At 43.5% G+C, this 15678-nt stretch overlaps 1 protein-coding gene across 16 annotated transcripts in view; it reads left to right on the top strand.

The window, feature by feature from the left end:
* The first annotated feature begins 3891 nt into the window (after positions 1-3891).
* Ints6l (integrator complex subunit 6 like) overlaps positions 3892-15678 on the top strand; it is a 62681-nt gene continuing 50894 nt past the window's right edge. For 8 of the 16 annotated variants that reach the window (XM_087600733.1, XM_087600734.1, NM_001433132.1 and 5 more), the window contains exons 1-2: positions 3892-4331; positions 4476-4553. In XM_087600733.1, the coding sequence (XP_087456859.1) occupies positions 4221-4331; positions 4476-4553 (189 nt within the window). In that variant the 5' untranslated portion in view covers positions 3892-4220. Of the gene's footprint in view, positions 4332-4475; positions 4554-11370; positions 11614-15678 lie in introns of those variants that run through there. The other 8 variants (XM_087600735.1, XM_087600740.1, XM_087600730.1 and 5 more) reach the window with 7 other exon arrangements.

Here is a 15678-nt window from a genome sequence, read left to right on the forward strand (position 1 = left end):
AGACACAGTGAAAAAGATCCCCTTACTTGCCAGAAGTCCAGCAATGAAAACGAAATTAAGATTGAGGGATAGTAGGAAAGATTTGAGTGATGGAGACAAGCAGTGTGCTACAGACCCTTCAAAGTAACAACTTTGTAAGCAACATAAAGCAGACTGCCAAGGTGACTTTTCAAGGGTTTGGTCTGGAGAGGCCTACTGGGGCCCAGATCCAAAAGGTCTTGGATCTACAAGGACAGGGAGCAGGACCTACTAACCTTAGTGGGGAGGGGACAATGATACAGGGCTGGATAGCCCTAGGAAAAGATAGGTGACATAATACCCAAGCACTTGAGAAGACAAGGAAAGAATGAAAACCACGATGAATTTGGTAATTTCTTTCAACAAACATTTATTGAGCAAGTACTCTGAACCAGGCATCGGTCATAGGCTTTGAGTGCTTTCACAAAGTTGTTTACACTCCAGTAGGAAGGATGTCAATCTAAGGCACTTAAACTGCAGCACAGGGATGATGGTCTGTAGCAGAGAAACATGCAGAAAGACCTTTGCGGTTTAGTGTTGATATATAACAGTTTACCATAATAGAGCTCATATGGAGGAGGACAGTTGGGGTTTTGGCTTAATCTGAGTAAGTATAGAAGTCTACTAAGTTGCTACTTTTTTATATTGTCACTTTTGCATTTTATAATGAGATGTGGACATTTTTCAGATTTTAAGTTTATATCACCACGGTTACACTCGAGCTTATGCCAAAAAGAATAAATAACATGGCTTGTTTGAAGGAAAACGAATTCGTTATAAGGCGTTTGCCTGCCGGGGGGAGGGGGGGGAGTCTTACCCGGTGGGACCTGCATGTCCTCAACTGTTAGAGAATTGTGCAACTGAAGCCGTTTGTGCTTTGTTAATGCTGGCAAGTCACTCTTGAAAACTCCCAGCAGCATTCACCTTTGGGGGCTTTTTGTAAGACTCAGCATGTATTGTTTGAAAGAGAGATTCTTTCCTGATTATAAAAGTAAGGCATAAGCAAAGTTGGAAGAAAAGTATCAGAGCTCTTTTAAGACTCCCCCTCCCGGCCCCCGGATTGTGTGTGTGTGTGCATTTCTGCCTGTGGGTGCATGAGTGCGGGCATCAGATCCCCTGGAGCTGGACTTCCAGGTGGTTAGAAGCCTGAACTCAGGTCCTCTGTAAGAGCAGTGGAAGCTCTTAGCACCAAGTCATCTCTCCAGCCTCCAAAGAAGATTTTTAAAAGTCATCTTAAAATGCCTAGCGAACATTACGGCTGAACAGCCTTATATACAAACAAATAAAGAACGTGTTAATAAAACAAAATCCTCCTGAGCAGTACTGTTCAAACAAAAGATAATAAATCAGCCCAATGCAGTTATTTGGCTAGATAACATCATCATCATCATCATCATCATCATCATCATCATCATCATCATCATCATCGTAGACTTTAATGAAAATTATAAATTAGGCAAAACTGGTTTCTTCCCTCCCAAAAGTTGTACAGACTTCTCATTTGGGCTCCAGGATCTGTACCTGTGCTGTATAATCTCTTTCCTTTAAGTATGGCTGGGACCTGTGACTTGCTTCTAGTCAACAGAATATTACAAAGGTAATGGGTGTCACTGTCATGATTATGTTACATTATATAAGGCTCTGTGTCAGCAGATTGGAGAGAGAGCTTTCTCTGCCGGCCCTAAAGAAACAGCTGCATCGCGAACAGGTGATGGAGGGGCCTGTGTGGCAGGGAACATTAGCAGCAAGCAGATCTGTGGGTGGCCCTCAGCCCTTACACACACTAGTCATAATGAGATGAATTTTGCCAGCAGCCTTCCTGAGCTTTACAGAGCTGATTCATTTTCAGTTGAGCTCCCAGATGAAAAATGTGGCCGGGCCAATACCCTGACCACAGCTTTGTGAGACAGAGCAGGGAATCCAGTTAATCAGACCATGAGATAACATTTAAGTATGTGCTAAGCTGCTGAATTTGTGATAATTTACCTCAAAGCAATACAAAAAAAATACCACACAGGCATCCACTGGTCATAAACTTTTATTTAGCCCCTTAGCCCATGTAGATATGACCTTTCTTCAGTAATATTTAATGATTTATTTTTATTTTTATTTATATGCATGCTTTTGTGCATAGTGCCCACAGAAGCCAGAGGAAGGTGTTGAATCTCCTGGACCTGGACTTCCAGGAAGTTCTGCTCCTTCTAAGTGAGTTCTAGAAACCAAACTCAATGTGTTCTGCAAGAGAGTAAGTACTCTTGTCCAATGAGCAACGTCTCCAGCCCCTTTGTCACAACTATTTAAAACAGATGGAAACAGGGGCTTTAGGAGTCTTTCCATTCTTAACTCCCGAGTCATTCTCTGTATTTCCATATGCTGGCCTGCAGCACGCATAGAGAGGTCTTCGGTTCACTCTTGTTCACACCATTCCCCCTAACCCAGAGTCCCTCTTTTTACACCTTGTTCCTTGCCCATGAAACCTGAATTTCTAGACCACGAGTAAGTGCTGCCATGCTGTTTTGACTAGCATCACCTTTTTTGTTTGTGGTTCATTAACTGTCATGGATTCACTTCTGAAATCTTATTTCTCAGAAAACATTATATATATTACATATATATAATATTATATATCACATATATATAATATTATATATCACATAGAACATATACATAGAATATCTCAAACAATATAAAAACATTTGCAGATATGTATGCGATCTTCATGTTGTATTAAAATTGTAGTCATCAAAGCTCAAGATTCCAACTTGTGTACAGCGCATTGCTAGAAATACTGTCTCATCATCATCGTCGTCATCATCATCAGGATTGCTGGAGAATCAAATTCAGCGCCTCACATGAACTGAGCAAACATTGTACTCCTATGCTGCAACCTTACCTCATAGTCTATATTAAAACTAATGTCACAGCAATTGGAGTAGCACATGCTTGTAGGATATGTTGAAGAGTTCAGGACCAGCCTGAGGTACAAATTTTAAAATCGAGTCATAAGAAGTGGAAAGCCAAGTGTGGTTGACCAGTTACTGAGTACTTCTTACATGGAGCCAGAGTTGACAACTTCCCTCTACTGAAAATTGTTTCAGTACCATCGACACTACATGTCTCAGATTAAACGAGTCTACTAGGGTGCCTGGCACTTTTGTGGATGTTCAATAAACTTGAGTTGAAGCAGAATAAATACCACCCATGGATAAATGCTGCACAGACCCAACAGTGGTGGTTCAAGTATCACAGGCTGGCCAGTGTTTCAAAGCCCAAAAAAGCCTGTCCTTACAAAAGGACAGCTTAGGTTAACTGTTTCCGCGATAGCTTCCTTTTTAAGTAGCTATACGCTGAATACAACACATAAACGACACGTAAACAGTGATCAGGAAGAGGGACTAATCTAAAGGAATTTGAGCAACTCTGGCCAGGAAAGAAGTTTGCTGCTACTGAAATGTTTTGGTCTTAGCCACTGGCAGGATTGATTGATTGTAGTTCGCACAGCGTTTTGTGTGTAGCCTGCCTAAACATCTGTTTTTCTATAACTGTTGCTCAATTCTCTTTTCCTTTCGAATGACCATCTTTGAAGCACGAAAGAAAATCCATCCAAACGACCAAACAAATTATCCTAACGGCTTCTAAATCCTTTAAAGGAGAATCTGAGCTTAAAGAGGGTCTTTTACTCCCCCGCCCCTTACCTCCAGCATGGGTTCAAACTACAATTCCTAGGCTTTGTCCAAGTCCCTCCCTTTACCCAGTCATCTAATGAATATGTAAATTAAACATAATTGGCAGCCAATGGCGTGGGTTCTGGTCACATGGTGCTGATGGTAGGTGAGCAGACAGAAGTTGTGTCAGTGAACAGAGAGGGCTCTCAGTCTGGGGCAAGCGCTCTAGTGAGCGTGGACGGATGCTTAGGCAGTAGTCCTGGCAGCGGCAGCAGCGGCGGGCAGTAGTGGTGGCAGAAGAGGGGAAGAGAGACGGCCCGGAGACCTACACACACTCACACTTTCAAGTTCCCTTGGAGGGAGAGGAGTTGGGGCTGCAGAAAGAGGCCGGGAGCGGTCCCATCTATCCCATCCCGTTTCCCCCCTTTTCCTCTTGCTCCCTGGCTCTGTGAGAGTTCAGGATTTGGGTAGCCATACGTGGCATTGAGGGCAAAGGGGCCGGGAAAGTGGGGACCAGAACCAGAGGTGTAGTGGAAGATGCCCATCCTGCTGTTCCTCATAGATACGTCCGCCTCCATGAACCAGCGCACTGACCTGGGCACCTCCTATTTGGACATTGCCAAAGGCGCTGTGGAGTTATTCTTGAAGGTAAAAGGAGGGGAAAGGAGATGAGGGGGTCGCTCCTGCGGGATGGGGTGGTGGTGGACTGAGGTGCTTCTGTAACGTTTGTATCGCTTCCTCTCCTTTCCTACGCTTTCCTACGCGACCCCTCCGTCATCCCTCGCCCCGCAGCTGCGCGCCCGGGACCCGGCCAGCCGCGGAGACAGGTACATGCTGGTCACCTACGACGAGCCTCCCTACTGCATCAAGGTAAACAGGCCAGCGGGGGAGCGGTGGGCGGGAAGAGCGTGCGCGTCCACTAGCCTGGGGCTGCTGATCCCTTTTGCCTCCACCCGTGGCGATCCTGCGTCGCCCTGCAGGACGGGCTGGAGTGCGGGACGCCGAAGGGCGGGAGGAGCGGGGCGGGTGGCGGCGGCCGGGGGTCGCAGAGAGAGGCCCGGAGATGAGCAGTCCGTGCAGAGAAGGCACGGGAGGGCCGAGCTCCTAGCACGGCGGCAGCAATCGACTCCGAAGATGGCGGACATTTTGCTTTTGTATGAGGCAGCCAGAGGCAGGGTGAGGGCGCTGCTGAGATGGAAAGGAGGGAGGGGAGGAGGCCGAGGAAGGAGGGCTCAAGGCCCTTGGTGAGGCTGCGGTCCCTTCGCCCGGGACTCCGCCCCGATGTGCTCCTAGCCCGGCGCGGGCTTTGCTGCCGCCTGGGCTCCTCCTCTGGTCCCTCCTTCCATCCCTCGGCCCGCCCCGCCTGGGCTTCCTCTCCCTCCTCCCTCTCCGGTCCGCTTCTCCTTCACCGCATCTTCCCCTCCTCTTCCTGCCAAACGCGGGGCTGCACTAGCGCTGGCCTCCCAGAGCCGCTCCTTTGCATTCGAGGCCCTGGCCCCCGCCCCTCTCGTGCCACCACCCGCTCGGAATTGCTTAGCCTACGCTGCTCCCAGCTCCCAGACCCTGCGCGCTCTGTCAGGTTGAGCCCTGCTCTGCTCGCAGTTACCTTAGCGACAGTTGCTGTTTCATTGGAAATTCCTGCGAAGCAACCACAGAGTGTTTGGGGGAGGGGAGGGGCGCGCGCGGGAGGGGGGGGGTGCCCGAGCAAAACCTTCTTAGGGAACTGGTTTAACAGGGGCCAGAGTATTTTAGGGAGCAGGCCTACCTATTTGCATCCGAAATTAGGTTTGCTCTTAGCCGCATAGGGATTTGCCAAGGGGACGATTGGACTCTGAGCAGATGCACTAGACCAAGTCAATGATTTGATTCTCAGGGTCTGACCCTTAGCCTCCGTGGGGTAGTTATTTGTGTTCCCATGGTAAAGAGATAAAGAACTGGTTCGCCTGCAGTGGGTAGATAAGAGGAACTCAAACTGTTAAATCATCCCGCCTAAGAATCGTGCTTGCCTGTTGAAATATTAGAAGGTCGTTACCATTACCCTTGATGTCTTTCACTACTGCGTCATCCATCTGGCCCCCCTCATCCCCTCGCGGGATAACTTATCTATCTCAGTAAATTAACTGGAGGTTCAGCCTGGACGTGTTGTAAGCCCTGGTTTAATGAGTTGTTCCCTCTCAAAGTAAGTTGCCTAGTGTTCTTTCAGACAATGAAAGCGAAGATACTGATTTGGTAACTCTCTGCTTTGATTAAAAGTTGAAGTTGTAGGATTTTCCTAATACTATTTTGGTTTCAACTCGTTTATTTTCATTTTTTTTATTTATCTGCTAAAAAAAATTCGAGCCACTACATATCTTGCAAATATCGAATATTTTTAGAAATGCCAGTTTTCCAGGCCAGCCTGGACTAACATATTGAGAATCTAGAGCTGGAGACATAAATTTCAGTAATGGAGCATTTACAAATATGAAGCTTTGCAAAAATTCTATTCTCATCGTAGAAAAATAAAATACGACCCAGAGCCTGAATGTTTGCACACTTCGACTATTACTAACAGTAAGAGCCTACCTTTTGTGGTGTGCTCATTTGAAGATGCATCAGTTAATTTGAAGCAGTCGAGGGGATAAACTACAAAAACAGTTCTTATCTATCGTTTTATTTAAAGGCACAGCATTTTTGCAAGGAATGCTGGTAGTTCCTAAAATAGTTTGTTTTTTTTTTTTTTTGAGTTATAGGAATTACCGGACAGCCTGCTGTGGAGGTCTTTAATCAGCGTGCCTTTAATCCCCAGCACACGGAAGGCAGAGTGAGATGGACCTTTATGAGTTTGAGGCCAGCCTGGTCTACATAGCAAGTTCTAGGACAGCCAGGGTTCTATAGTGAGACACTTTCTCAGAAAAAAGAAAAGAAGAGAAAAGAAAAAAAAAAGAAAAATAAAGAGAAAGAATCACATGACAATATTTACAGACTCCTCTCCCTTGGCAGGAAGAAGATGTTTTGCCCCACTTTAACAGCCATTATTACATCTTTAAGCGTAGCACTGGAATTCCACAGCTCATACCATTTCTTTTCAGTGATAGGGATAAAACCTCGGCCCTCTGTCCTGCTAGGCAACTGTTCTGCCTCTGAGCTGCAGTTCAGCCAGTGCGCGTATTTAGACTGCAGTGTGCGTATTTAGACTGGGCTTTCCCACTTCTTTTATTCAGCGAATTACCCTGAGTTGCAAGCACTTTTGAATGGCTGGGTATTTTAACCACGTGTTTATGAAGCTTTCACTATTTGTTTGGAAGAGAAGAAAATGTTCAATATTTAGTGGAAAGTTCATTGTAGTTCCTTTTCGTCTGCCATGTTATTTTCTACAAGAAGTATTCCACCTTTGATTTCTTTCTCCTGGAGATCAGGTGTGAGACTATACTTTGTATACTATGTTTAATTATTTTTCTAAATTTTATGTGCATTGGTGTTTTGCCTGCCTTCACATGTGTCTGTGTGAGGTTGCTAGATTCCCTGGAACTGGAGTTACAGACAGGTGTGAGCTGCCATGTGGGTGCCAAGAATTGAACCCGGGTCTCGGGAAGAACAGCCGCTTGTTGTTCTTAACCACTGAGCCATCTCCCAGCCCCTCTGCGTTTTATTAATTGCTTTATCTTAGTCTTTATGCCTTCCCAAGCCTTTTCATGGTCTTCCTTTTACCTATGTGAAAGGGAAGATTAAGCATCCAATAATATTCTTGTTCTTTACCAACATTACTATTGGTAGACCATATTCAGGTGAGAGTCTTCTGAATTTCCACTTTGGACGTTACCTTTCTGCCTTGCCCAGCTCTCCTCTGCCTGTGATAACCTCCTTCTTTTGCTTTTTAGGTTGTAGCTTGCTTAGAACTTTGGAAACTTTAGAGCATCTGGTGATACTTTTCTTAAAATTCTGTTTAGATTTTTCACTTTCAAGTAGCTGGGAGTCCTGCAGGACTCTTTTCTGTCACACATGCTATCAAAATAGGTCTTTCTTGGGGTTGGGGATTTAGCTCAGTGGTAGAGCGCTTGCCTAGCAAGTGCAAGGCCCTGGGTTCGGTCCCCAGCTCTGAAAAAAATAAAAAAGGAAGAAGAAGAAAAATAGGTCTTTCTTTCTCAGCCTGCATCTTACTTTCTACTTAAAACTTCATTCTCTCTTAAGGGCCCAAGATCCTTCTAGCAAAGTGACGTTTGGTAATATTTTATTGGTAGCAAATTGTTCTGCAGAATAAATAAAGTGTCATTTTCTCTTTCTCTGAGGCCACAGAGACATTGCGACATTTTACTTCTCAGATCTGGATTATATCCAATTCCAAACGCTTCCAAATGAATTTTATTTTGCTAGTAGGTCCTCTTCTGCTGCAGCTGTAATAAGCATGAGTTGTGCATTTGCTTAGGAGATTTCCTTTTAACAGGCATGCACTCTTCCCAGTATATCCACTTACAAGCTTTGACAGTAAATCTTGGGCAAAGTTACTGCAGCAGGAATTTTTCACTAATGTATGTGGTTGAGTGTGTACATATAGTATTTCACCAAAGACTTAGTAACTCTCTACTGCATATTTCTTTGCATATAGCTGTCTACTCCTTTAATATTAGTCATACCTGCTCCATGCTATGTACTGGGTGTTGATGCAATTTAGTCTCATTTGGGAACCACGTATAAAATGCAAACATTTTATGCTAAATCTCTGTTAGTGTTGCTTCATAAACATGCTTCATCCATTGTGTTCCAAGTGTTAATGCTCTCTGTACATGCAGTATACTTTCAGTGTACACAGCTAGATACTCCTGTTTAGTATTTTATAATATACTATATATACTGTACAGTGTATCCTTAGAAGACAAGTCCAGTACAGGGCTTTTAAAATGTTGTGTGAGAGCTTTGTGGCAATAATTATAGTTCTTAATAGTCTTGGCTGAGATTCTGCTGTCTTGTATGTTTTGTTTTGTTATGAATCATAATTTCCCTTTATTCTGTGACTGGGAGAGGCAGGCCTGTCAGAAGAAAGTAAGCCATTAGCCTGGGTCCTCTCCTAGTATAAGTATTCAAAATGATTTTACATTCGAAGCCACTTTATTAAAATTATTTTTAAGAGATTATTTTTTAACATAACAGAATCACCTTTCTAGAAAGAGTTGAAACATATGCATAAATAGTGTCAGAAGTTTGTTATAAAAAAGAGATATTGTTTCAAAAAACACCCCAAGCTAGTAATTTGAAACCATATACCATTTGAAAAAGTGAGCAGCTTTCTTGGATGTTGCTTTCCAACATTGTGCAGCTAACTTTTGATTACTGGTATCTGCATGCCGTTACCAATATGAGCCAGAAAGAGCAAGGATTCTGGCCTACCAACCGAGGAAGTAAATTCAAGATTTTTTTAAACTGATATATGTAATAAACATTTATTAGAATTTGGACTAAAGTTATTAAAAGAGCATATTTTTTGTTGTTTTGGTTTTTTTTTCCTGGACAGGGTTTTTCTGTGCAGCCCTGGCTGTCCTGAAACTCATGGAGACCCACCTGTCTCTACCTCCTTCCTGAGTGCTGGGATTAAAGGCATGGGCCACCACCACCAGGCTAAAGGAGAAACTTTTAATGGAGTGCTCCACTGTGGTTAAGAATCTATAGAAATGCTTTGGGGTGAAATAGTAGCAACAGGAACCCTGAGAACCATCTTAGGCAATGCAAGGTTCTTTTAAAACTCTAAATCCCCAAATGCTCAACTCACTTTGATGATGAATTGTTTCCCCCATGATTTTGCCCCCTCCCCTGCCCAACAAGGTCTCTATGTATGTTGCCCTGGTTATCCTGAAACTTTCTGTAGATCAGGGTGGTTTCTAACTCAGAGCTTACCTTGCTTTTGCCTCTCAAGTGCCTAGCTTGATTTTTGCTTTCTTTCTCACTTCCCCTCCTCCTTAGTCATTTGAAGCATCTGACAATAGTCATTGTCAATTATCAAAGGGTGTGGGGAGCTTAGCTCTAGAAGGCTGTATCTCTGGCCTAGGTATGAGTATCTGAGAACAGTGTTGAGATTAGGGATCAGTGGGAAGATCCAAGGAGAACACTGACGAAATTTTAGAAATCTACTTTCTGTCCTAGACCTCTCTTACTTATATTCAGTCATTCTTTAAGTGTCAACGTTTGCCACTTCTCACCAGAGCCACTGATGTAGCTAACATTCAGTTGATAACTAGCCTTGTCCTATAGTCATTCTTCCCTGTCATTGCTAACTGTTAGTCTTTAAATAAAGTGAAATAGTCATTTCTCTGTGAAAATCCTTCAGGCACAGGGCATGGTGGCTCATTTTCGTAATCCCAGTCTGGTTTTGCCTATTGATACTTTGTCTCCAAAACAAAACCTAAACCAGGAATGATGGCTCACTCCTGGGATTCCAGCATTTGAAAACTTGAGACAGGAGGATTGCCATGAGTTCTTAGCTATCCTGGGCTATAAGATATTGTCTCCATAAAAAGTGAATAAAGAAAAAAAATGGAAAAGTCCTTCAGGGTTTTCCCTCAGGTATCACAATAAATTCTGAACACCATGGCCTAAACACTAGTGATACCTTTATCTGAATGTGTGTTACCTTTCCAACAATGTCTGTCCATTTTCTTTTCACATAAACCTAGGCTCCAAACACCAAGAGAAATTAAGCTCTCCTCTCCAAACTGGTTATACCTCCAACTTCTGTGTCATTGTATAAGGTGTTCTCTGTAGCTTGGACATATTTCAACTCATTCTATTTTGTTGGATCCAGTGTTATTACTTTGTAGCCCAGAATGACTTTGAATGCACAGCAGTCCTCCAGCCTCAGCCTCCAGAGTGTTGAGATCACGGACTTGTACCACCATGCTGGGATTTGTTTTTCTCTCTAGCCTCCTGCCTCAGGCTTCTGAGTGCTAGAATTAAAGGCCTATGTGCTGCCACACCCATTCAACTTCAATCCTTTATTGTACATTCTCTGAAGTGATTGGGCTCCGCTTCCCCACTCCCACTCCAAGCAATGTAGCAAGTCCCCTTATGATTTGCTAAAATTGTCCCTTAACACTTTTTCCACAGTGCCCCCACCCCCACCGCCTCTGCGTTTAACACTTTATTATGACTGGGTGTTGATATTCTTTGGGGGGTAAAAGTGCTAGGCAATTTTATTCCTGAGATACATCCCCAGCTCTTAGCCATGTTAATATATTAGTGTTCATCTTGACCTCCCTAATAAGCGCATCTGAACGTAAGGATATGTGTTCCTTTAGTACTAGAGAGTGCCTAGATCTTAGTAGGTATTCAACAGGAAAAAAATATTTCTGGCAATGTGTACATGCAAACGCTACCTCCCATCCCCACCAACACCCCCATTTTCAAGATTTTTTTCTCCAGATAGTAGCCACCATTAACAATTATAATTTTCCTTTATCTGCTTGCCATCCCCCTTTCTTGAAGGGAAATGCAATTTTTATTACTGCTGTGATAGGATCAAAATGGTGCTTTCCAAGGGTGCTCTGACGGTTCCTCCTTCCCTCCCTCTGCAGTCTAGGCAGGCATTTCTATTCATTGAACAACGTCCGTGCACTAAGCTTTGTTATAGAGACCTAGGGTAATACCAGGAAACACCCAGCTCAGGGGGAAAACGGGAAGGAGTGCAGGTCTCTAAGACTCCGAGAACTCAGGTTTGTATGTTTCTCTTGAGCTGAAGGTGTCTGAAATGGATCTGAAGGGAAATGGGGGTAGGGATTGTAGTCCGTGCCTGTCTGGTTATGATTTCACAGCATTCGTCGAAGTGGGCCAGGGTGGAGAGGAAGTGTGGAGGTGGGGCAATGCAGAGGGTTTAGTCGAAGTTGTCTTCTCTTTAATTAGTGCTAGCTACTTGAAAGTGTTTCGTCCTGGCACTGGGATTGGGGATGTAGAAGGCCAGGTGCAGGTAAGGAGAAGGCAAATATTTTCCTTTTTCGTTTGCCTTTGCTTCTGGAAGAGAAAATGAACTGCTGAGAACACAGGGTTCTTAGTTTCATAGTGAACAAACAAGGCAGCTGTTCTACGTCTTGGGGAGAAATGCGCTTTCTAGGGAAGGGCCAGATTGAAGGGCCCTCTGTATGGGTGGGGGTGGGGTCTGAATAAAGAAAACCTTAAGTCCTTTAATTTAGATCCCTGAGAGTCTCCTGTTACCTTCGATCTAGTCCAACTGCATGGATACATGCTAGAAGCCTGGGATACTTATCTCTTGAATACAGGGTTGCAAGTGGTGATTGACTTTCCAGGGCTCCCTTCCCAGGCAAGCCTTTTTAACCCATAGAGGTCACTCAGCTGCAGAACTACCTTGTTTATTTTCATTTCTGTTGGTAAATGGGTTGGGGTTTCCAGTCTGATTTGTTTAAAACACATCCTCTCAGCCGTCATATTTTTCCCCAGAACTCCCTGTCTGTGCTGGGTAAAATGGAAAAGGCTCCTGCAGAGACGGCAAAGGGCTGAGAGGGTAGAGGCCTTTGGCATGTCTTTCAAATATGCCAGAAGCAATTCAGGAAGTTTACACTCATTTACGTGCTCATCTGCATGGGTCCTTTTGGTGCATGTGTGGAAGTTGGAGGACTTCACTTTTCTCCTTCCGCTATGTAGAACCAGGGATAAAACTTAGGTCACCTAGCTGGGGTCAAGCACCTTTTCCCACTGGCTTATGTCAGAGGTTCTAGATTCAATATTTTTCTACTGTTGGCACAGCAGCCACAGCCACCGAGCACTTCGAAAGCAGATGGTTTATAAGTGTGCTGAACAGTGAGAAATATATTTGGTTAAGTAAATGGTATACAATTCCAATTGTTTTTTTTTTCCTTTGTGTGTCTCTGTGTGTATATGTATGTGTGTGGTCTTAACCATATTGTGAGGCTGGCCTAGAACTCCTGGGATCAAGTGACTTTCCTACTGCTAGCTGCCTCTCTAGGGGCTGGGACTACAGGCACCTGCTACCATTCCTAGCGTTTACAGTTTTTGTTTTGTTTTGTTTTAACATGGTTGCTTGGAAATATAAAGTTACATGCATGTCTCACGCTGAAGTACTGCAGTTCCAGTGAGCAGTGTCTCGCTGTCCTCTTTCTGAAGGTAGTTTCTGAGGTTCAGATCCTGGAAATTTCTGAAGGAGGATCTTTTCTCTCAGCGTCCTGTTTAAAATGAACACCATCATAAAGGCCTCATTTATACATGAAAGCTTATCTTCCAGTTCAGAGTTGATGGCTCGATAACCCTCAGCTCTGGGGCAGAATATGAAAGCATCCTACTCTTGGCTGTACTGAAAGCTAGCTGGGTTGCTTAGGTTTTTGGATGCAGTTGCCGACCCAACTGGTTGGGTTAGAATTTTTTTTTCCCTGAGCTAAGTATAACATAGTATACGTGTGAACGAATCTAACTGCGGTCGTTCAGGATTCCATTCACAACATGTGTTCATTGGTAGCACTAAGTGTTTCAGGCTTTCAGTGTTATTAAAGTATTTCCTATGTCCTTTCTTCGAGTTCTCTAGCTACTTGGTTCCAGATTCTCCAGGAACAACAGTTTTATGCAGGAAAAGTAAGATAAAGGATATATTTTTCCAGCTCAGCATAGTGCAAACCCAAGAAACAAAAGGGAGTTTGAATTATTGCTCTCACGGAAGTTTATTTTAATGCTCCTTGCACGGCCCTGTCTTATCATGGGAAGTCATCAGAGCCTTAAAGAGGAATGCTTAGAGGTGGGGGTGGGGGTGCTACACCTGACAGGAAAGCGCCTAGGACTCTTATTTCTGGGGGATTCGACTTCCTAGTGGGGTTTCCAGGGCCATCTGATTGCATTATTACTATAAAGGCTCCAATTTACAGAATGAATGTGTAATTATAAGGATGCAAGCACAGATAAGCCTTTTAATAACATGCAAAATATGTGGGAGGGGCTAGAGTGTGGCTCTGTAGTAATTATTTAGAGCATGTGAAGTTCCGGCACCAATAAAAAAAAGAAACCTTTGTTTTAAAGACATAGATCATTTAATAGCCACGTTTTGGGTTCTCTTAAGTCTTACTTTATGGCCAAATGTATTGTCTAGACCTTATCATATGCCATATGCTCCAGATATGATATGACTTGGATCTGCTTCCTTGAAAACAATGCGCGTTTGCTTTCTAATAGTAGCAGCTGACAATTATTGAGCAATGCTTATATACAGGGCAGTTTGCCAGTGGATATAAAGTGTTTATTTAGTTTATCTCCCCAGTCAGTCTATGTCATAGGTATTATTATCACCACTTAATAGATAAGTCAGAGCCATTTATCTGGGGCCCAGAGAGGTTAAGAAACACCGCCGATAGCAAGGTGCCTCTATTCCAGAGTCTTCTAATGTGATAGCGAATAGTAAAGCAATTGGCCAGTGAGGGGAAAGGAGTACTGTAAAGGTTATTTTGATTATTTAGCTGGTTGTTTCTAAGTGAATATCACTGCATTCCCACCTTGGATAGATCTCACAGTTGCAGCTGCGTTTAGCACAGGTGTGGAGTTATTTCAGTGCTGAGTGGATGGAGCTTGAGACACTGTATATATCATGCATATTCTGTCAAGTGCGGAGCTGAGTAGGCCCTGTAAGAACAGTAGCAGGTTTGGCAAAAGCAGCAGGGTAGTTCTTGGTTACTCAGTGATGACTAGAAATTACTATTTCTTTGCTTTACCAATCTCAGGATAACTGTTTCTTTTGTGAAAAAGAAAAGGATTTTTCCACAGGAGCCATTTGGTGTCTTATAATCTGCAACCTGCAGTTGAAGCAGGATTTTTCAAGCTCTTCGTGTGCATGCACCAAACTGTGTGTGGTTCTCTGTCTCTCCTGCTGCTGGTTAGCTCCACAGGTCATCCAGCGCCCCCTTTCTCTTCAAACCTCTTACCTATTTAGATGGCCTGGAATAGATGAATTTCAAAGGACTGGAGATGCTGGCAGAATGACCCCTGTGGTCTTGACAGGAGAAACATTGAACGAAGACTTCTGTGGCAATGTATGTGCTACATGCCCACAGAAAAAGCTGAGCTTTGCCTCTTAAACCCTATTCTCCTGATTTTACCATTCATCAGTACTCCCTGTGCTCTAGTTCAGCAGTTTGCAACCCGCGGGGCACGACATCCTTGGCAAACTTCTTTCTCCAGAAATATTTACATGACGGTTCATAACAGTAGCAAAATTGCAGTTATGAAGCAGCAACGAAAATTTTATGGTTGCGGTCACCACAACATGGGGAACCCTATTAAAGGGTCACAGCACTAGGAAGGTTGAGAAGAAGTGGTTTCATTGCTAATGTCCACCCCTTGGCTTGAACAATCCAGTCAACTTAGTACTGAAAGCCAAACTTCAGGGCTTGAATGCTGCTGAACAAAAGACTCGACAGTTTTATTTGTACAGCTGAGGAATACTATTGAGAAAATAGGGTTTGTTACAGTCTTAGGGGTTCTTTACTTTAGGACTCCGTGGCAGGGCTGAAGGGATGGATGGCTCAGTGGGTATGAGCAGTGGCTGCAAAAGCCTGGGAACCTGAGAATGTTCCTCAGAAGTCACGCAAAGGTGGGGGGAACAACAATAATAATAATATTAATAAATCAATTCCTTGAGCTTTTACATTTCTTTGCAAGGCGTTTATTAATGTTTCTTCCCCTTAGCTAAATTTGACATGAGCTTCTTCTTCCTTCCAAAGGTGTGTTACTTCCTTTACTCTGCAACTCTGCTTTTCTCTTCCCCTCTTGTCCTATCTTTTTTTTTAAGATTTATTTTATTTATTTAATGTATATGAGTACACTGTAGTTGTCTTCAGACACAACAGAAAGAGGCATCAGATCCTATTACAGATGGTTGTGAGCTACCATGTGGTTGCTGGAATTTGAACTCAGGACCTCTGTAAGAACAGCCAGTGCTCTTAACCGCTGAGCCATCTCTCCAGCCCTTTTTTAATTTTTTTTTTTGCTTTGATGAATGCATCCTGCTCTTTTCATATTT

This window comes from Rattus norvegicus, chromosome X (genome assembly GCF_021556685.1).
Source record: "Rattus norvegicus strain SHRSP/BbbUtx chromosome X, alternate assembly SHRSP_T2T, whole genome shotgun sequence".
Lineage (NCBI taxonomy): Eukaryota > Metazoa > Chordata > Mammalia > Rodentia > Muridae > Rattus > Rattus norvegicus.